At 38.3% G+C, this 23,534-nt stretch overlaps 1 protein-coding gene across 1 annotated transcript in view; it reads right to left on the bottom strand.

The window, feature by feature from the left end:
- LOC104168907 (RNA-binding protein 33-like) overlaps nt 1-23,031 on the bottom strand; it is a gene marked incomplete at both ends in the record, with an annotated part of 25,393 nt that extends 2,362 nt beyond the window's left edge. The window contains 3 exons of the mRNA XM_009709668.1: nt 13,300-13,941; nt 21,660-21,947; nt 22,786-23,031. Of these exons, the coding sequence (XP_009707970.1) occupies nt 13,300-13,941; nt 21,660-21,947; nt 22,786-23,031 (1,176 nt within the window). The remainder of the gene's footprint in view (nt 1-13,299; nt 13,942-21,659; nt 21,948-22,785) is intronic.
- Nucleotides 23,032-23,534: the final 503 nt, after the last annotated feature.

Below are 23,534 nucleotides of genomic sequence, written 5' to 3'. Positions count from 1 at the left end.
CCCACTCCACCCCCCCCCCGTGGCCCCCCCCCTGCCACATCCAGCTCGCTCAGCGCACAGAGAATGCCCAGCCGTTTAGTTTGCCTGCTAAAGCAAACCAGCGGCCGCGGCAGGCGCGTGCGAGGGCTCGGTCTGGAAATTGTGCTTCAGCCTAAAATACATCCATGGTATGTGAAGAACAGTTTACTTTGTTCAGACTTTTTTACAATTACAATGTTCAAGAAAGGCTTTTCATATACAAAAAAGCAAGGTGTTTTCACTTCTCTTTCCAAATCATTCTTCCTTCCATGGTTACATGTGAACTACGGTGTGCGTTACTTTTTTATTATTTTTTTTTTAAAAAAAAAAAGGTAAAGACATACACATTGCAGAAGAAGGAGCAGAGAACTGTGAAGGCTGGAAGAACCAAGCAAATACTCGGCTCATCTTTAAAACTTCAACCTCTCTTTAGTTAAAAGCTGGTATTTATTTTGAAGCACGTACTTACTCTGCAACTTCTATACCAGCAGCCTTTTAAGCAGTCTCTGTCCTCAAACACTGTCCATACTTGGAACAGTTCTTCCCCAAGGTGTTTTTGTTGTTGTTGTTGTATAAAGCTCTTATTATAACCACAAGCACAACGAAACACCACCTCAGTATCTCTCTCATCCAACATAGCTCTTTCCACTGTATCTCTCAGTGCAGTCAAGCACAGTAATAGCATAAGCTGAAAGCACTAAGAGAGAAAAGATTCCCTTCCACTGCCTCTACCCAAACAGTTCAGTTTTTTCTACAAATAGACAAGTGATTCTTGAATTTGTGTCCCGCTGTACCAATCAGATCAATCGCTGAAATATATCCCATGGAGCAAGAGACAGCAGAGTCTGACAAAAATCAGATACATTTGCATCTATAAAGTGCATCATATTATTGCATGGTTTAAACAGCAGTACCTATACCTTGACTGGACTCCAACTTTAGAACTCAAATACTAGTGAACTTTAAATCTGCAGGGGGAAGGCTTCATCTAGGTCCCTAACCAACCTCAGGTAACCCTGCAAAAGCTCTCAAATAGAAGGCATGTCTAAAGAGGGAAAAAAAAAAAAGTAATTACAAAAGCATCTTTATTTACATAGGGTTTTTTTCCTTTTCCTTAAATATTCACAAAGTCAAAACTCCTTTCACATCTGTAACATATGTCACAAACCAGAGGGTTTCATACTAATTGGCACATTTCTTGAGGATAAGGAGACAAAATACAAGGCTGCAGAACGAGTAGGTTTATGGTCTAAGCTGAAGATTATCTTGATTGAGAATATAAATCACTGCCTCTCTACCAGGATTAAACAAAAGCAAAAGAAACACCTACTGAGGTCTAGTTACTAAGTCTCTTCACTATCATTTGAAAAGAAATAGTCAGGTACAGGTGGTATGTAGGATTGTCTCATGTTTGCAAGTTCACTAGTTCACAATTCACATCCCTAAATCAAGTCCTCTGTATTACCAAGTATATGCAGGCAACAACTTCTCAAGAACTCAACTACTTAAATCCCAGACAAATCAGCTTCATCACCCCCTTGCACCATCTACACTTCAAAAACACAATCTGTGATAGGGAAAATCTTGAAGCTCTTCCCACTTAAGAACTTTTGTCCACAGTGTCCAAAGTGAGAAAGCAACTGAAAACTGCATCTAGTTTTTCCACTTCTAATCACACACGTTTTTTCTCTGCTAAATTGAATGGCTCCACGGCTTCACAGAAAATTTTGCATATAAACCTTTAAGAGCAGTAACTAGTGAGAAATTATAAAGCTTTCCTTTCCAAGTTTCTCCCTTCAATTACTGCTCAAAAATATAAAAGCAACAGCTCTCCTCCTCTCCTGAAAAACCCAAACGTATGCACACAAACAAAACCTTACCAGGAAACCAGTATTAAATCCTCCTCATTTTAGTATTAGTTCCAGTACCAGCATCATCATAAGCCCTATGCCCCCATCAGATAATTTCTTTTGTTCAACCCTACAGCAGTTGGAAGATGATGAAACTAAAAGGAACAAAAAAATTCTGGGAGGAATTTAAATGCAGTAATTGGGAGTTAAAATCTAATCTCTGCTAACTGCCTGCTGTGAAAAGCAACCATAAATATTTGCAACTATTTCTCTCCAAACCAGAAAGCGATCCCAGCACATAGGTAGAGCATCTGAGAGTGAAGCCCTCGGGTACAAAACACATCGAACATGCTCATTACTGAAACTTCAAAAGCAAACAATCATTTCCCATAAAAGGTTAGGATGGTCAACAACCACCCAATATTTAACTACCAACCCCAATTATCACCAAATAAAACTATATAAACTAAACCACACAACTGTAACAGAGTCAAAGGCAGAAGCACACAACATTGGTTCATGCTGATAAAAAAAATTCGACAGGGTTTGTTCCCTGCTGGGGTCTCAAATGCCACCTTTGGGCTTCACTGCTAGCATGATGCTCCTGCAAAGTCTGAAAAGGTAGAAACATCTCTGGACTTTTTAATGAACTAATACATTTCAGAAAGAAGAAAACCTATACAAAACAATAAAGAAAGCCTATAGGGTAAGAAAAGGGGATGGAGTAAGGTCGGCTTGTTCCTGCAACAAGAAGGAAGAAAAGGGATCTGGATCAGACCCTTTCTTTGTACTACAGCTCTGAACATCTACTGCTGTTTGAGATGACTTGAAGAGGGAAGCAGAGATGAACCTGCAGCACTACCTCTCAAGAGAGGTCCACGAGCATGCAACTTGGTGTGCTCAATGACTAACAGTGCTCCCTGCAAGTCAGCAATACATTGTTCCCCATCACAGGTAGCCTTGGCTTCAACTGAGGACAAAATCTGGTGGTCTTCTTAAGAAAATGAAAACCAAACTTGACTCCTAGGTCGCTATGTGCCTAACAAGCAAAATGACACAGCCTCAGATAACAAATCTTAGCATCAGTTCCATTTTCACTGGTTAAAGACACAACAGTGCAAGGACAAGCACTGTCTGAGACAAAATGAACAACCTATGTAGTAGTATTTAATGGTAAATTAGACTTGCCACCAACATCATCCTTTAAACTTCTTCTATGCAAGACAATTAGTGGTTCCTTCAGGCACCTCAATGAAGAACTAAGTCAGGCAAAATACTCACAAAGAGCTTTTAACAGCTGGACCTAAAGCTACAAAACCTCAGAACATTACTTACAGGTCACATGAGCATATGAGAACATCAACAATTTGGAGGAAAAGACTTACGATTGTAAAGATGACTGTACACATGTTGACTCCTGATTTTCACTTGTGAGGTATACAATAAGCTGGTACCCGGAAGGTAAATCAAAACACACAGCAAAGCTGCAGGTAAGTGAACTGAAGCTGTACTGCAGAAACTACTTACAATGACGTCTATATCACAGAAGCTAAATTGCTAGCATCTGTTCCACTTAAAATGTTCCAGCTCTAGCTCATTTGAAATTAACTTTCACTTTTCCTAAAGACAGTTTCTGTATTGCTAATTTTTCATTACCTTACATCACTGCCCTCCCCAAATTTAAACATGTAGCAACAGAAGGAGGCATTAAAATTTTAAGTCTTGTCAAAATACATTTCAATCTGATTTTTTTCTATAGCATTTTGGGATGTACAGAGCAACACTAAATTTTTCAGAGACACATCTATTAGTCATCGTGGCCTGCCTCATACAATTTGACGCACAAAGTGCTGAAACCAGGTAGAATACATCTCAGTCCACTACAGAGACCTGAGATTGATTGATAGAAGCTCTGATTTTATACTGCAGATATCCTCTAAAGTCCTCTGCAGAAAAGTGAATTTCCACTCTTTGTCTGCAAACCAATAAAGAATGTTCTTCTGTTACTGTCTGCTGCTTAATTTCTATATTACAAATCATTCTCACCTTCAAGCTCTGAATTTCCAAGTTTTATAAAAGGTCTACCTCGCTAATATACAGCCAGGAAAGAGTTCTCTTGAATAAAACTTTACTATCATTCTGTTAATTCTGTAGTAATAAAAATGTCTTTTTTTAAGCAGCAGGAGTTCTGTTCAGGGGAAAGTATAAAAACTATCTTTCAAATTTAAAGTACTGTAAGATTGCCAGCAGTGCCAAAAAACAATTAGTACTGTGTGTAATTAAACAAAACTCAAAAGATGGAGGCAAAAAGATTTGATCTACATGGTGAATCGTTTTGAGACCTCTACTGCGGAAGAGCCTGCACAGTTTGATCTGAAATTGGACTAACAAAAAAAGAGAAATTACGCCATTCAGTGGCCATGAATTTTAGAACCGATTCCCTGATACTTATCAAGGCTGTTTTTCAATAACGAGACTCTCTCACTATACATATATATACGGTCAGTGTTGTGTTCTGAGAAACATAAAGACCATTCTATCAAATATGAGATCACAAATTCTAAAAGCAGAATTTTATGAGGGACTGCCTGAATTTAGCAAGCTGAAGCTCTCTATCATAATCATTATGACAGTTGTACAATGAAGATGAAGTTTATTTGCCACCAACATTAGCAGGACAAATTTATTTATAACAAATGCTTTAAAATGTACTGATAAAAATGCCTATTGATACTGTCAGAGCTGCTTGCAATTTGACAGATCAAATCTTATTTTCATTCTTAAACCCCATGAAGGAATGGTATCACCAACTTGCATTCTGTAGTGAGCAAATTGATTAATCCCCCTCTATAGAAATCTCAACTCTTGATTACACCTATCAGACGTTAAGCAGCATTATTCTAGAGTGACAACACTTGACAAATTCCCAAACCATTTTTCTCAGCCTTTGTGGCCCTGCTAGCTTGTATTAACCCTGATGAAAAATTAATTTTCCTTATCTTCTGCTAAACCCCAAAATCCAAATCCGCCAAACTGGCAACTCTTTCTGTAAAGGTATTATGAAAACCTCTAAAAGATTAATTGCATGTCTTCAGGTGACATTAAATTAATTTCTGTACTCGTGACAGACATTTGATACTCCGTACTGAGAGGACAGATAACATTGTCAGGATACACAGAAGGACAGTGGTGCAGTGTCCCAGGGCAGCCTCTTATGAATTCTCCTTTCGATAAGGCCATACTTCACTGTCATCAGCACTGTTAGGGATCTTGCAGCCCATAGACCTCACTGCACAGGTTTCTATTAACTACGACAATGCTGTGTCTATCCATGTAATCTTTATAAAGCTAATTCAAAAATCACCCAATAGTAAAGGGATGCGCATGCTGGATAAAGCACTTAAAGGAAATAAACTCGGGTTGATTTGTGTAAAAATAACACAGAGAAGCAAAATGTTTTCATCTTTTCTTAGATGCAATGTAACTCAAATTCTCTGCAGCATGATGAAGGCTTAAATCTTGAAGGGAAATCTCAATCCAAAAGGGTCTTGTAATTGATTTCCTTTAAGAAATGAGAAACCCCTCATCTGTTACCAGTTTAAGTCAATATTTCTAGAAATGAGTACCTCTACAGTATCACAGTAGTTAAGAGGGGAAAACAAACCACCAAACCATCCTTTAGGTTATTAAGTTCATCTTCACTTCAAGGACAAGAAAAATCACTATTTATCAGCTATATAGGTTTTCACATGTAAACTTGTATCTTACTGATACTGCAATTGACTATAGTAAAAAAGACAGACATCTACAGGGACAACTGTGATCCCCATGTAACAAAGAGGAAAAAAAACCAGTAAAGCAAAAACCATGTAGAGCAAGAAAGACCACAATCTAATATATATGAGTATTTTCTCACTACAATTATCAGAAACATATATTAAAGGCAAGCCCCCTAATAATTAGCTATTTCTCTTTGACTGGTGCTCCAAATGCTTTACCACTTTGATACAGGCAGTTGACAGACTGGGGACAGGAAGCCTAATCACTTGCCAAATATCCCACAACCAAGTGACATGATCAAGCACTGTTTCTGAACAGTTGAAGATCTGTTTTCAACCTGTCAAATGCCAATGAGAAACACCTGGAGCCCTTTTTCAAAAGGCCTTCCAAGACATTTAAAAGTATTTTCTTAAGTTCAAGAATAGCAGTACTTAAGAAAACTCATGCTCTACAGCCAGGCTAGGATATGCTACTCTATCAATAGACAACTCATCATTAACAACTGGTGTAAGACATACTAATGGTCTAGTTTTGACTCAGAGTACACACAGAAATAAGCTACTACAGAAGTTGTAGACAACCAAAGCATTCCCTGTTCACATCAGAGAAAAGACATTTCTGGTGCTGGCCAGTGAATTATGGTTATTTTTCCCAGCCTAAAGACTTCTGCATGGTGCAAACTTACCTCAAAGAAGAGCACTCAGACTACGCAATAAAGAAAACACTTAAACAGTTCCCTTCCTCATGATAAAAACACTGCTAAGCTGCTTCAGTGAGCCATGATGTGATGACTACCTTCGATGCCTAATGGTATATGAAAAGTCAGAACAGCAAGAAGAAAACGTCTTGTAGAAGCAGCATCTAAATCCATTTAATACCACATACTAACAGAACTCTTACCTTACGTATCTCCTCATCTGCGTGAGAGGAGAACAAAGGCACAGAGAAGGACTGGCCAAAGAGGTGTTAAAGAATCCTAGCCATACCCATGCTACACTGAAGTTTCACCAGGTGTCATGAAACACAGTTGATTAGATGTCAAATCCAGACTACATGTTTTTCTAGTACAATCACCCACCAGTTCATTATTTAAAAAAAAACTCTGTGTCAAAGCTACAGCAAAATCAAGGTTCTGGACTGGGTATGTATAATAGTCTTAGAAGCATCTTCATTTTTACTTCGTTGTCTGCAAAATACATAATGTAGATGTCTATAAACATGTTTTTGAGCAAAGTTTCCTGGTTCCCTTTTCAGTTGCCAATCTCCAGGATAATTTTTGTAGGGAGAATTTTACTGAAGACTGGACAGGCAGAAAAATCATCAAGAGAAAAGGCTCCTGCCAGAAAGTATCAGTGATTTAAAACTCCTGATGGCCCAAAGTTCCTGCATGAGCACTTCCCAGCTGGACACCATCTATGGCATAGAAAGTCAATACTGGATATCAGAAATGAGTACAACTGGAGCTTTACTTCTTGTGTCATGTCTAGTTTTTCCAGTTCATGTTCCTTGAAACTTAAAACTAATAGCAAGTTGAGTCACTCTGATGTGTTGCCCTAAGCTCCTTGTACAGTCTTGACATGGACAACCCACATTACTTGCCTCCCCAATCACTTACAGTGCCAGGATTCTCCCGACTCAGAGCCACGCCTCTGTACTAAAGGTCTATCCCATCGGTCAAACCTGAAATACCATTTAAAAGGCATTTTTGACTTCTTGAAATACTAAATTTAAATTGGACAAATCTGCATGTCCCCTCCCCCCAAGTTAAGAGATTGCATTCAATTAGTTTTCATTGAAAATTAGCTTTCTTTTTGCAACACACTTCAATAGTGTTACAGTTGCCTTTAGTCATTTCCTATCAGCAAACTGGGCTACTACATACTCTATAACACCAACATCACATCAATATGATTTTTGCACTGTAACACTTACGATGGCAGAAAAACTCTCCTTTGAGACTTAACAAGAGACACAAGCAATACCAAACACCTTGCTTTCAGGGTATTCAGGAGGAAGCAGCACTCTTCTTCAACATACAATTTAAAAGTCTCCTGAGGAAAATGAGAAACCTGTTCTGCAGTCTACAATAGGAAATACTTTATTGCAGTACTTCCAAGATATCCACAGCGAAGTTAAATTCAATTTAAGGTAGATACCTCTTCCCCCTTTCAAAGATTTTATTACAAACCCATAAAAAATACTATCTGTGTCTGGTTTGGTTGTCAGTCCCTGTAGTTGCTAAGTGTGTCCATACATGCCCTTCTATTTCATTTTCCCAGTAACCAAATACACCCCAAACAGTAGACCATAGCCCACCTCACTACCCTCAAGCCATGAAATATTCTGTCTCTATAGGGACCATCCTCACTGGAGGTCTGGGAGGACAGGGTTTATTGCTCATTTTCAAATGCTTCAGGGAAATACTACGAGTTTTTCACAACCAGAATATCCAAGGGCTCCCTGATGTCCTTTTTTGTCTGTGCTGGTTTTGGGTTTGGGTTTTTTTTTGAGGTGGAATTAAGAAATTAACATCCATTTGTGAAATATTTCCAGAGTGAAATCTTGCAGGTTGTGTCAGGCAGAGTCCTTTTTCAACAGCATTTACATTACTACTGCTTCAAAGGTCCTGCCCATTTTGACACTCTCCAAGTGACAAACATGATTATCTGGGCATTCAGATATCATGGTTTCTGCACTTCCTTCAGTTTGCTGCTGATAGAATATGGATATTATCCATGCCTCCTTCAAACAGTGGGATATGAATAAACTGCAATGCCATTCTCCTGCTTCTCAAAGAGGAATAGGACCGTATATGGCAAGAGTTCCTGCATTGTTTCTCACCGCTGGTAGCACTGCAGAGCTGGGTAAAGGGCTCCCTCAAGAACTTGTCATGCAAATGTCAAAAATCTTAGTGTTTGTAATTCCTGACATATTTAGATGAAAGGCGCTATAGAGCTTTCGAGTCAAATATTTTTAATTAAACTTGAACATACACATGCAAGTAGAAACAAGTACAAACATTAAGCAAAGTTGGTTGATAAGATTACATTATCAAACAAGAAGCATCTCAATTGGTATCTTTTCCCATATTTAGAACTCCATATTAATGTCTTTACACTTCTCAGTTACTCTAAATATGAATAAAGTTGTCTATATCTTCCATTCCAATTCTCTTTTTCTTTTTACAATCCAAGGACATTTTTTGTGACAGGCTTTTCAAACAAAAGAACTTGCCAACTCTTTCTTCAAGCTTTTCAGATGAAGCATTTCAGGAATTATGATTGCTAATAAGACACTGCTTCTAATGCAACAGGGAACACTGAGATTTTTAAGTATCTTTATATACATATGTATTTATGAAATAAGCTCATTGTGCAGTTTTCCACAGAGACAAAGATTGGTGTGTTCTTGGTGCAGCATAAGAACCAGCATTTTCAGGCCTCTGGGACAGACACGCATCTCTTTGAGCATGGCAGGCCATTTTCTGGCTAGAGAGAAATCACCCAACAGCAATATAAGATGACTGAATGATACAGAGATTTTCAGATATTACTGTTTCCCCACAGAACCTCCAACTAAATGAAAAACATGTTCAGCACATATTTCATACGATCTTAAGATATGTAAGGTTGTAGCTGGTACAAACCTGTTCTTCCAGGACTAAAGACACTTCTAATATATTGGCTTAAGGAACTCAATTGCACTTGGTACTGGTACTATTTACCAACAGACTGATCATAGAGAGCCCAACGGAGACCACCACAAACAGCCCAGGTGTTAGAAAACATGCCCCATCAAGGAGGAGCGAAGGACACGAGTGCTCAGAAACAGTTAAGAGATCTTTAAAGAGAGAGGCAGCTACAAAAAGGGATATAAACGCTTTCCCATGTCTCTTGAAGTATAATACATTAGTCATAGATTCAAAATTGCAGCAAGAAAATACGGTTTGGTCACTAAGAAAATTCTAAATGGACAGGTTAAACACCGAAATAGATGGCCAAAGAAATCTCTAATAATGAGATCTCAGAAAAAGGTTGGTCAAAAATCTGGTCAAAATCTGTCAGGAACAGTACAAAGTTCATTCCCCCTTCAAGACAGAATAAATTATTTCTATTGTCCTTTCACCCTTATTTCCTATAATTTTATAATCATGTTATTAAGTGATTTATTAGGGTGTTTATTCCCAATAAACAACATTTTACAACTTCATTGAGTTTATTCTTATGCATATCTTTAGGACTGACTTCAGGCTCCTCACCAAGCCAGGCAAATCTCAGATGTTTTCTTAGTAAAATACACTAGTATGAATATTCAGCAAATATGCTGAACTCCTGTATCTGGAAAGGGTGGCTCTGAGGACATGCCACACAAACCATAAAGCAGACCTAAGCCATCGGAAGACATTTGGGCTTCCATGAAGAACGAACCCAAACCTCAAAATTCACCTGCTATACACTAAGCACCGCCTCATTTTCCAGGAATGTAACATTTAAAGGAGTAATTAAAATTGAAAACTATTCACTGTACTGTCATTCCCGCATAAATTACAGGAGTATTAGAAAAGGCTGGGCATATCAGCATTAGGGGAGGGAATGTGCTGTAAAAAGCGTCAGACAAAATCATTAATGATGGTACCTAACATGTCACCTCGATATGCAGACTTAAGTCTGACATGCAGGAAATGCTGAATCATTTTCTGCTTCCCTTTAAGTGTAAGAAACCATAAATCAAGGCTTCTTATGCATCAGATAAAGTGGAAAAATTAAAATATTTCTTGGAATTTAATTAGTAATTCTTACAATTCCATAAAAATATATAAAAAGCAAAATCCTCTCAAGACAGAATATTGTGGAAACAGATGAAAGGTGATTTTTACCTTCTCAAGTAACAGGGGATAATTCTACCCGGAGGTCAGAGATCCTCAGTAGGACTGCGATGCCCAGTAATACAAATAAACATAGTTAGAAGCTTAGACTGGGAAAGATACTGCCCTCAAGAGAAGACACTATTCTCTTCTGACAGTATTTGTACACCATAAATCTCACCAACACACCAAGTACATCTCCTCAACTGTTAAGCAAAAAAAAATATCACCAGCAATGCATCACCATTTAATCCTGTTGTACGGAGGGTCCTACTAAATCTAGAACAGTCCTTGCTACCAGCTCCTGTTTTAGCTCAATTTGCTCTAGATAGAGTTAGTATGGGTCTGGCCTCAATCAGCTTTTTCAACTGACAGCTCTACTACGGTGCTGCACTACAGCCGGCAGGCTGAAAGAGAACGGACTTTCCAAGTCTTCACTAACATGAACGAAGAGAGCTTCGAAAAGGAAGCTGCACTGTGTCTAACTGCAAGCCATCTCACTCGTACATGGGTATCCAAAACATCTCTGCACAAAAAAAAGCTCTAGAAAGGAAAAAGGGTACAAGTGATTATACTGACAGCAATAGCAGGGCTTAACTGCAGGATCAAGTCAATGCATATAAATAAGACATACCAGCCATCCTTTGGCCAAAGGCAGGGAATTAGAAGAAGCACTATTACATGCTAAGGAGAATGGCTAGGAAAAATGAGATTAGGCTTTTGCTTTCTATTTAGGGTTGAGGAAAAAGTTGTGAAAATAAATAAAGCATGTGGCAGGACTAAATACTAGAAGTAGAAAATAAATATGATCTGTGAAATGTATAGTATTCAGAGTCCAAGCAGCTTTTAATTCTTCTTTAAAATTCTGTCAAGATAGACACGATTGGTCCTCCAGCTGCTCTTTTTTTTTTTTTTCCCTTGTGTGGTCAAAGAAACAAAGTCAGAGATGCAGCTTGTCACTAACTAATTCAAAATTAATCAATTATCTTGATCAGTGTTAAACTGCTAATTGCAATGCTTGCTTTTATTCTTGCACAGTTCGAAGGAAAACTTAAAACATCCACAGTAATATGAAAAAAGTAACGAAGGCTACATGTAAAAAACCTGCTTTCCCTTGCTAAAACCTCAGTAGCTGAAAGTTAAGAAAGACAGAGCAGATCTGCTTCTGTATACAATGAAAGAGAGGTTACACATGCATTTAATGAAGCTAATTGCTCCTGCTTACCATGAGACTTATCTGAAAGAAATCATTTATGGTTTTTTGAAATAGAGCATTATTATAAAAACTATTTCATTGTGAATGCTACTGTGGGCACTGATAACCATTTGTTATGAAGAGCTGTATACAGTGGTGACTGGCATTGTTCTGTTTCACCACATAATAAACGAAGTTGTGCATGACTGCTTTATTCAGTTATTCATGAATAACAAACATGTTATACCTCTTGCAGGCCACTGGGATACCTGCAGACATATTTATATATAAATATTTTCAGCCCAGCAGAATCAATTCCTTTCAACTTCTTGTACTTTATTCCTCTGTATTTAAGTTACCAAGTCTGAGGAATTAGACGTACTCCAAGTCAGGTTGTTGTCAGCTCTATGTAGTTAATAAGGCCCTTTATGTTAGTATTTTGAAAGAGCACACAGTCATTATGCAGTTCTCAGTTTTAAGTGTATTTAAGTTTTATGAGCTGTAGAAAAACTTTTACAAAAAGTAGTTAAGACTGTCATTTTGACTTCCTCCCCATTTCTACAGAGCAAAGCCTAGCCTCCAAGGCCTTGTTCTGCCCCTGTTAACACACTGTTCACTTCATTACAGACTTACAGCAGTTCTGCAAGTTTCCCTAATCAATGCTCCGAATAATTTAAGAAGCATTCTTCCAAAAAAACCCTCCAATGTACCACAGCATAAAACCACATCACTTCCTTCTTTCCTCCTCAGCCTAAGCCCAAGGACAGATTTCATACTGGGAACATGATCTCACTATGTCCTCTCATCTCAGTTTCTTCAGAGCCCTAACAAATTAACTTGTCTTTTCATTAAGACAGAACAAATTTGGTCGAGATACTTTCTAACCAAAGCCCCAGATCTTAAAATATGCACACTGCCATCAAGACCAGCATTGTGAGTCCTCCACAACACCGGTGCTCAAGGGACATTCTGCAGATAATAGACCCCTCATCAAAAGATAAGGAAATCTCATTTAGATGCAGAAGTGAAATGGTAACATTTTAAACCCAGCCTCTAACAGAAAACATCCCCCTCCAATATACTGCTTAAATTATTTTCACAACACACTTCCCAAGAAAATAAAAACAATCTTCCCTTGAGTACAGAAACCACACTAACACCAGCACACAACTAAATTAGGTGGCTTCAACTACCAAATAAGCAGAGCTTAACTTTTTAACTGAACCTTAAAAACAGTCATCCAAATCGTTTTTTCTGGCCAATTACCAGAACTACCAACTGTAAGCAAAAGGAACTTGGCTGAGGAGTCTTTCAGACCCAAGTTACAACAAACTTAAAAGAAAGGAGTATTATTTCCATGTGATTTCAGTCATAACTGCCTGGCAGTAAAACATTAGAGCAAATATTAATTTCTGAATAACTTCTAATAACTTATAGTTCTGAAAATATAAAATATGGACTATGAGATCTGCTAAACCTGTTACTTCCCTCATCAGCTTAGGCCCACTTTTTATTTTGGGATTACATAGAATGAAACACACAAAAACAAACCACCATGACACACACACACGAGATGAGCCTTGGAAACTTACCCCTCCTGACAACTTAATCACCCTGACTTTGCTGCCGACATGGGGCCCATCTCCACTACCACTGTTTGTCCGCTGCATGACAGTCCTTTTCACGCCAGGTTTCAGTTCCTGGGGCCTTCCTTGCACCGAAGCCACTCGAGCAGTCTGTGTTGTGGGCAGCGATGCTGCAGCAGGCTTTGTCTGTAGTACTTTCTGCGGCACCTGAGGCTGACTTGGAGGTATTGTTCTAGTTTGCCTCAGCTGCTTTACTGGCTTCATCTGCTGTCCTTGATACTGCACGTTCGCTCCGAACTGTGGGAACTCCGTGGGTTTGGGTTGGATATTTGGAACTACCGGATCTTGCTTTCTAACAAGGAGTCTGTTTTTCACATTTTGCCTGGTCTGTAAGCCAGAGTGGGGTATGTAAGGGCTGCCATTGGTGGGGAACTCAGAGGAGTCGTCCTCCTGCTGGGTGTAGGACTGTTGCATAGAAGGTTGTTGCTGCTGCTGCTGCTGCGCAAGTCTTTCGAGCAATTCCCTCTTTCTAGCACCAGCCTGCTGCTGCCGCCTCAGCTCCTTTTGTTTCAGAATTTCTTCTCTTAGACGCTTTTGCTCTTCTATCTTCAAACGATACAATCTAGTTTCTTCATCTTCGTCTGGATACTACAAAGGAAAATACAAATGAATTTTTTAAATTCTCAACAAATGACCAGCTTGGTCAAAACAACATTAAATTGTTGTTTCAGATGTTGTAAAGCTATAACTCTCTGAAGGGCTTTTTAAATTATCCCCGATACCAAACTAAGCCTATTAGTAGACTATATCTGCTGGTAAGGTTTATTTGCTATTCATTACAGACAAACAGCTGAAATCTGGTTTAGGACTTAGATATACTTCTTCCTAGACAGAAAAGCTTTAATACCAGTTGAGAAATCTTATCAGAATACTAAAATAAGAAAAAAAAATTTTTTTACAACTTGGAACTCATTTAGAAGTTTCTGAAACCAATTAAACTATTAATATAATTCAAGATATCAAAATATGTTTCAAATGGAAAGTAACAATACGGAGGCAACCCACTGTCACACAGGTTTTATCTTGCTCTTTTCTGACAAAGTAACAAAAGGTAGGGTGGTAAATGACCTGAAAGGCCCTGATTAGAACTATTGATTTTTCTCACAGAATTTTCAGCCTGATCTCAAACTCATTTGTCACACAATAATTGGTTATAATGAACAGCACAAGTCAATCTCTCTGACCTTGAACTTGTGCACTCTCTTCAGAATCAAAATGTTGCCAAATGCAGTGTTGGAATATTAATGGTATACAGAGAATGCCTTTAATATTCTAGCCCTGGGCCCTTCTCAAAATATTACACACCATCAAATAACCTTTCTAAAGGTTCTTCAACTTCAGCAGAACAGGTTCTTATGAAAAGCTGTATAAAAATGGACTACAGTCAAAGAAATGCAGATTCTCATCATCCTGGAAAAGAAATCAAATTGCTCTTGCGATATAATCACATGCATTTTTCAAAACTGCAAAGAATACTTTTTCATTACACTACTTTTTTATTTTCTAACTTGAATATTTCAAATGGTTGAGACTTGTACGGACTGCTTACAATGATAATGAGCACAACATTCTACTCAAGATATATTAATCTCCCCTAAAAAAAAAAAAATCATACTCTCAAAGTAACAATACTTTGCATGTTGGTAAATTAACACAAAGAATGCTAAAATATTTCTCAAAAACTGGGCATCCATGATAAACAGTTCTTTACCTTCCAGCAACTGGGTGAAAACTCTTGTCAACGCAAATGTCATTTTTTGCACATATACAACACAATGTTTTCATCGTTTTTCTTTTTCTTTTTTTTTTTTTAATTCAAGTGCTTTTATTCCTGGTACGTCCCAGAATCCTCCCCAACCCAAGGAAAAAAAAAAGCAGAACAGTTTCAACCATAAAGCTGGTTCACAGATATAAAATCCCAGCAGAGTCACATTTCTATTCAGAGAATCCAGATGCACAAGTCCTGAACGTTTGTTTCCTTCAGCTGTAACTGCATCTTCCCTGAGCATATATTGATAGGGATTATTCCCACAGTTACTAAAATATAGCTGCATGTCTCACACTAGAAGTCCAGCCGAACCAATGGCTAGCATGAGACTTCAAAACTGAATTTTTTTAATTAAATTTTTTTTTTTTTTTTTAATTTTTTTTTTTTTTTTTTTTTTAAAATATGGGCTATACTTCAGGGATGAGGTCTAACACTGTCCTTTTTAGGAGAATGCTTCATATACCAAAATGTTCTGATCTTCCTCTATACTTTTTGGACTATGATGGCGCTGATTAATGACTAATCAGTGTAACTACTAAATTACAGGTCTTTGTTGATAGATGGTAAAAGGAATGTGCTTCTGAAGGAATCTCAAATATTTCATCTTATATTGAAAACTGGAAATGCTGGACTGTAGTAAAAAAAAAAAGAATACGAGTCTTATGAAATACAGTAAAAGAATAAGACCCTTAAGTATAGTTTGCATAGAATGAGAAAATACAGATAAGCTCCAGAGAAGGATGTGCTGCTATGCAGATCTTGATGCAATGAATAAAATTTTCATTCATTTTCAGATACAGTAAGTATCTCACATTTATTGAAATTGTCCAAACGGAAAACTTGTTTCACTTAACGAATTAGTTTATTCACTTGTTTTGCTTTAGATCAGAATATTCTACATTTTATCTAAACAGGTTTGATGGATGTTAGTGAGCCAGTACCAAATTCACCTTTGGAGGTGGCACTGTATTTCTTTTTTCCTTATGTTCAATTGAGGGTATCAATAACAGCACGAGTCTGCATGACACCAGCTCTTCTATCAGCTGTCCTTTATTATCAGGGACAGACTTGTCTGCTCAATTTATCATGTAACAAGTTCTGAAGGCCTTGGAAGATGTAGATCACAACGCCGTAAGTTGAAAACACTAACTCAAAGGTTACATACAGCAGCACAGAAATGTGTACTTTGCAGTACACCTAAATGAGTCTTGCCAGCAGACAAGGACTGAACATCCTGAGGGACTCTGATCAGTATGTCCATGCAACACCCCTTGGACACATACACTGATTTCAACTACACTAGCATTAAACACAGAAGACGACTGACAAACTATTATTACCAACACATATGAAGTTAGATGAATGCTCAGTAAAATATTCAGGCAATTTGATCTCAAATATAATCTGAAATTTTCCTTTCAGGAACTCAACTCAATACTTCAGAAGTTAGTAATGATCCTGTGAAGTCAATCCCTTCTTAAAAGGTAAGCTTCGAAATCAAGGGTCAAGAGCTGTGAGGTTATATGACAATTGCAGATCAGCCTCTTAATGGGCTATAGGTAGACCTAAATCCTTCATCTTCATAAGCAAGTTGCTACTACTGTTAAGTTCTCAGTAAAATACACTTGCAGTTACAGGAAGACCAAATGATATAAAGGTCCTGTGATGATTAAGGAAATATTTGCAATAGGGGTCAGGTTTAACTGACATTAGTTGTGCAATGACCCAACAGTACAGATTCAGAATGGCAGCAAACTCCTTACTAGGATGAAAATAGGGGCAGTTAAACTCTCTGCTGCTCAGCTTTAAGATCACCTTACATATACTATACTATAGAGTGTAGGGGTGTGTATATATATACATATATGTATGTATATAACCTATAGTATATGTAAATGACCTATAGTGTGTAATAAGGAGCTTCATCATACAGAATGGGCTGGACAGTGTATTGAGTCAAGATGGAAACTGTAGACAACGCCTACTGCTAATGATTTTCATGCCATTTGTTTAATAAGCCCAGTACAGATTTCTCCAACAAGCAGTAGCACTGCCAAGAAAAAAAAACAAACCACAAACCAAAAAACAAACAAACAAACAAAAAAACCCACCAAAAACCAAACCAGAAAACCAAGCATTTTGCCCAAAAAAAACAACTGGGAGAAAGCAGACATCCTTCAAGTCATAAAGTTCACAGCTTGCGTTTAAGTTTTCTGTCAAAAGCAACATTATCTGCAGGTGAAGAAGCAGAAAGACTCCGAGCAGCCTTTTTCTTGGATAAACTATTGATGCTTCACACTTTTTCTTTGGCAAAGTCCACAACATGAAGAAATGGTACACGGTATATGGCTCCTCCTTTTACAGGAGGCTACAGAGTAGAAAAGGCCAGAGATGCAAATCAGTTTCCTTGATTTTGTGGAGTTGGGGTTTTTCTTGTTGGGTTTTGGGAGTTCTGTTTTTGTTTTGGTTTTTTTTCTCTGTGTGTGTGTGGGGATTTTTTTAATGTGGAGATTCTCATCCATCTTTGAACAGTTCTTGAACACAATGTATTTTATTGTGGTTTGAAGGGAAGACCAAGACTTAGCTACAGGTTTTTCTACTGCCTTAAGATCCAAAGCAGCTTTGATGGAAAGTGCCAAAGGAAAACGTTACAGGTTGCTTTTCTGAGTCCAGCTGAAGAGCAGCAGTAAGAGAAGCAACAGTTCTATATCATTTTCCAGGAGAACTTAGAATGGCACTGTTGACTGAGGAAAAGAAAGCCAAGACATGCCCTAAAACACAGGATTAAACTTTCTACTGAAATTCAAGTCCTAGTATCTGTAGCTTGCTTTTCGTATAGTAAATTTAAAAAAACCTCCACACCTTTTCAGAGGTCTGCAGGTTTTATTACTAGTTAGTAGAACTAAATGCGGGGTTGTAAGAACCAGATACTGTAAGTCTTCTTGTTTGCTATCAAGGAACAAAAAAGGAATCATGCAACCAGGCTCACTTGTGTCCCTCAGCAGAATGGGTGCAAGGACAGAGCTATTAAAATGGTCTGATCTGTGGCATAATCACAAATCTATTCAGCAGGTTTATCTTCATTTTTTCAGCTGTAACATTAGAAACAAAAGAGGCTAGAATAATTTGTCCAAAAATTCATGACGGTCTTCATAAAAGGTAAGGCCAGATGCAAACTACGTTATTTGGCTGCTTGTATTCAAAACCACAAAATATCTTAAATAAAGGCACCTACCTACACACCACACATTTCACATTGCTGATAACATCAGCTCCTGAACCCTAGGAAGGTGTGAGTCACCCTACAAAACACAGGTGCTGTACATCTTGGACAAACAGGAAGAGAATTAAGAACAAGGTTACAAGTTACTCTGAGAAGCACACTGCCCTCTTGCGATCTTCCAACTGGACAAAGACTGTGATAAGAAGAATCTTCTAAGTACAAGACAGGAGGCACCATTACCAAAATTTGGAAATCAAGCCTATCTGAACTGCAGAAAACTCAAATTCAGACATGTAGAATTTTCAGGTAGTTAATTTCTAAAAAGATGAAAATATTTAGATACATTTGGTCTAATAACTTAACACAGCAACTATTTCCATATTGCAAGCCTTGTTAAAAAAAGAAAAAAAAAAAGACAGCAACATAAAATCCAACAACCCAACTACAAAATTTACTGAATTTGGATGAATGGAACGTGAAGGTTTTCTTTCAGTATCAGGGACATTAACTGCAGTACAAGCAGGAATATCTGTGCACCTATGATTATGCAGCACTCCATTAATTTCTCTCCTGTTCTGAGCTCCAACATCCATTTCTTCTAAAGAGATTCACATCACCTTTCCACATTCTCTCTCAACTCAAAAATCCTTAATATTGCCTTAATTCCTCTTATCCTAAACAGACCTCAAGATGAGCAGAGTTAGGCCCACAGTCATCACCCATACTTTCTAATTTCATTGACAAAATGATTTTTCAGACTGAGGATGTAAAAGTTTAAATCTTGGAGGGTAATAACAGCTATTCTAAACAAAGGCATTTAAAGTCAGTATTTTGCAGCCTCACAGGAACACAAACATACCATTAGTAAAGCAGAAATATACTTTTTAATCTTCTAGTCACTCAGGTTGCAAACCTTTCAAATATCTATTCTGAAAGCTAGCAAAACCTTTAATAGCCAATACTGCCTTTTTTTGGTGCTTCCTGAATGACAGGGCATTCATAAATGTGGCCACTGATTCTTCAGGAAGAAGGACGCAAAGAAGTCTTAATAATTTTCCAGTTGAAGGCACTTGCAAAATATCCTGCCCGATTCAGTCATGAGCAATATAGCTAGAAAAGATGACAGAACTTAACTCTTTCTCTTCTTCATAGAAAGCAAAAGAACAGGATGAAGTTAGCTAACTACAAGAAAAACACACAAAAAAAGACTTGAAAACATTGCAATCTGCCCAAGGAGAGAAATGTAATAACCTACACTACAACAACAGTGAAGAAAATGATTAAATGGTTGGAAATGAACGTTACTAGTGCAGCAATCCTGTTTGTAGAAGTGACAGTAAGTGTCATCAGTGAACAAGACTACCGCGGCAGCACAGCTGAAGAGGGACAATTGCTACTACACTGTTCGCAGCACAAGGCTCTATTTCAAGTCTGCTTTCAAAGGAGAAGGGTTCTGTGTGCGCACACATTCACACACTTTTCTAGTACTGGTCAAGTATATCTACAAAGGTTTTACTTCTACAGTTAATAATAGGAAACACTAGGCGACATCATTTTTTCCAAGGTAACTTTTTTTTTAATCCTGTTTTCCAAAAACTTACATAAAACAGGTACCAAACTGTTTGCAAAGATAGCTTTAACACAGAAATAAAGTTTTATTTGTAAAACACCAAGAATTCACACAAGTAAGATTAGTAAGTCTTATAACTACAGGTTTGTTAGGATATGTTTAAAATTTAAAATGGAGAGAACAAGATGACTGCTTTGTTGGTTTCTGTTTGTTTTTTGTGTTCGGGTTTTTTTTTTTTTTTGGGGGGGGGGTGTCTTGTTTATTTTTTAAATTAATTTGATTAAGAAGAGTGAAAAAATATTCATCTCTCTAAACACTGCCAGAGACATTTCAGAACCAATGCATTAATTTTCATATGACTACACTATGGAAGAAATTTAAGATGCTTTAGATGAGGAGGCCTATAGTTGATTTGCTTCAAAACTTACCTTACTAATGGCCTGAAAGACAGAGGCTTCTCTAAGAGGCATTGCATTTTCTGTGACTTAGATTATTCCAAGAGATTGAACTGAGGGGAAGGGGATTACTTAAGTCATTTTCTCAAAAAAGATCAAAATTAAAAGCTGAACAGCTGAAATAAGTATTTTCTTTTAATATTTCCATTGAAAAGCAAGTGCACAGGAAGTCAAAAGCTGCTAGCTATGCGTTTTTGTGCCTCATTTGTGAAAATTAGTTATGACCATCCCTAATTCAAGAACAAGATGAAAAGCTAATCATGAGCAGCTTAAAGGGAAGACAGTATTATCACAATTAAAGCTTTCAATAGTTGTTGAAGAAAATCTGGTCCTTGAGACAAGATTCATGGTCAACTAAAGTATAAGGATTTACAGCTCAGAATAAGCTGACACTCAGAAGTTACACAGGGTGCATTTAGCCATCATGTTTCTCTGGTACCTCCTCACGTTCAGGATTAACAGCACTACCAGTACAATCCTACCCACTCTCTCAAACTAACAGCACTCATGGAGAGTCTTCTCTAGTTTCCAGGAGAATCTATGCAGGGAAATGGTCATCTGTTCACACTGCATGATCCAGTGGAGCCCAGAACACTGGCATTTCATTTTTTGGTTGTGCAGAGTACTAGCACAGCAAACAGCATCATTTTCTCCAAAATGGGAAACTTAAGAGCATCTCCTATTTTCCCTCACAACAAAAGGTTTCATAAAAGAGAGATTTTCTTCTTCAAGAGCAAGAAGCTCCATGGATGATGCAGCTGCAACATCCCGCATGACTGCTCAAGACCCTAGAGAAGACTGAACAGCCTAAGGGAAAAACAGCATGAGGAAGACACCTCTCCAAATAGCCACTTTTTTTTTTTTTTGAGCTATACAGCATCATAGGAAATGGAAAAGAGGCTTTCTGACTTGGAAGAACATGATTACCTGAAAAAAACCAAGGGGATCATAATCCTGGAAGATAAAAATGGGCACAATGGGTACTTCAGAGGCCTTTACTCAACCTCTGCCTTTTCACAGTAGAAGTGACTCCTCCTCCTGCAAAACAGATTCACCATAGCCTTGCCAACCTTCCAGATTTCTTTTTTTTTGCCCGTGGAGACTGGTTTTGTTACCACATTAAAGAGAAATGTGCAACTCAGAAGGGAGGCCTCTAGTGGCAACCAAAAGTATCAGGTGAATAATTGTGCTTACAGTTCACAAGTCAGACTAGAAAACTTTTTAAAAAGTCAGAGTTTTTTGTTTCTTGCTGTTTGGTTTTTGTTTTGCTTTAAAAAAAAAAAGCCTTACCTCTGGTTCAGATTTTATTTCTGATTTTGCTTGGCCCACTGGTGTGATTGGTTTAGCTTTCATCTCAGGCCTTCCCTGTGAGTTTCCAACACCAGCTACAGACTTGGTGGCAGACATCGTGCTGGTAATGGGTTTGACCTGAGCAGCTGGGGTAGAAGTTCGCCTGTTGTTGCTCATTTCCATAGCATGTGATGGTGCTATCGGCAACTCACGCAAGTTACTATTTCTTGGAGCAGTTGACTGTAGCTGCTGATTTGGACGCTTGATAATATTTTGTGATGGTGTATTCTGAAAAGCAGTAAGGGAAAAAAACTGAAGACTTCCACTCCAAAGCAGACTAAAATGTTTCCTGTTTCACATTTTCAACATTTAGTTAAGTGTGGGAAAAGAAAGTTTTTCAAAGAGGCACAATTTTTCTTCTCACGTTGAGAATATTAAGGGAAAGTTTGACTATTTTAACAACTGTTGTTGAGGTTTTTTGTTTGTTTATTAAAAGCAAAACTGTATCTCACTCACTTGTTTAACATCTTTTTCAGAAATCGGCTTCACTGTGTGATTTACTTTTCTCATCAAAGCAACTATTCTGAACTACAGTCACATTGTCTTGAGCACTGCTATAGACTGTTGTGCTACCCCAACCTACCAAGCAACAGAATATGCTGCATGGGAGCAAACTCACAAGACATAAGTGGCACTATCTGAACCAGAAAGCTTATTAGCAGCGGTAGAGAGGCCTTCAAATTGAAAGACAGTGTCAGAGAACTGGGCTCCCACACAATCACAGGCTACCAGCAGTTTTAAAGTCTTACTAATCAAACCTATCCTCCAAAAACCCTTTATTGCCAGTTGTCGGGCAACTGCATCATCTCTTATTGGACCCAGATCAAGAAAAACACTGAAGACTAGAGGAGAAAAGAAAAAGGGAAAGATACATGTGCTGGTTTTGGATGTACATTATAAAATGATCAAGACAGAAAAGGAGCAAGAAATGGTGAAAGAAGGGGACAGAACAGGAAGGGAATAAATGGGACTACAAAACCATGCTGGTGAGTTTTGAAACCTGTGCTTACATGCCTGTTACCTGTGCAGAACTATGCAAGACAACACTGATGTGTGCGGTACTTACATGCCTTGGCTTCATTGGACCCTGTCGCGGCTGACACTGCATCCTGTTGTTATTTGGCTGTTGCTGTGTGGCCTGCATATGAGGCCTGAACTGTGGCTGGTTCATGGGCATCAAGGGCTGTGGCGGCCCTTGGAGATGATGATGGTGTTGCTGTTGCTGCTGGTGATGGTGTTGCGGCTGCTGCTGGTGATGGTGCGGCTGAGGCTGAGGTTGCGGCTGAGGCTGTAATGGAGGATGCAAGGGACCCTTCACATGAAGAAAAAAGATTATTTGTCTTTAGTTTCATGGTAATAAACTCCTGAAAAGTAGCTCCAGCCTCCCAAGACCTCAAAACATCTGTAAGTAGCTACAGACCAGGCTAAACCAAAAAGATACTGAGCAAAAAACAGAGTAACAGAAGCTGTGCAAGGTAGTTCTACACTTAAACCCATGTACGTCAACAGCTGAAGTGGAAAAAGATGAATGCAAGGGTTCCTGCCCTCTGCCCCCTTTTCTAATGACTTTTAAACTGGTTTTGTGTTTGTGGTTTTTTATTTTTTTTCCCCAACAACACCAGACTTCAGAATTTTCCCACGTTCAAGACACAGACACCATGAAATGATCCTGCACAAAGCCCACCGAACACGCAGGACCTTCCAGCATCACTCTGCACATCCCCAAAACATTTACCCACTTCAAGCAGCAATTCAGCTTCCTCCCGCTTTGCCGGAGGCCCCCGGCTCCCTGCTGGGCTCCGTAGCTGAGCGGCA

The sequence above is a fragment of the Cariama cristata genome, unplaced genomic scaffold (genome assembly GCF_000690535.1).
Source record: "Cariama cristata isolate BGI_N322 unplaced genomic scaffold, ASM69053v1 scaffold38741, whole genome shotgun sequence".
NCBI lineage: Eukaryota > Metazoa > Chordata > Aves > Cariamiformes > Cariamidae > Cariama > Cariama cristata.
The sequence above is the reverse complement of the archived record's forward strand: the minus strand, read 5'-3'. Positions and strand labels throughout refer to the sequence as shown.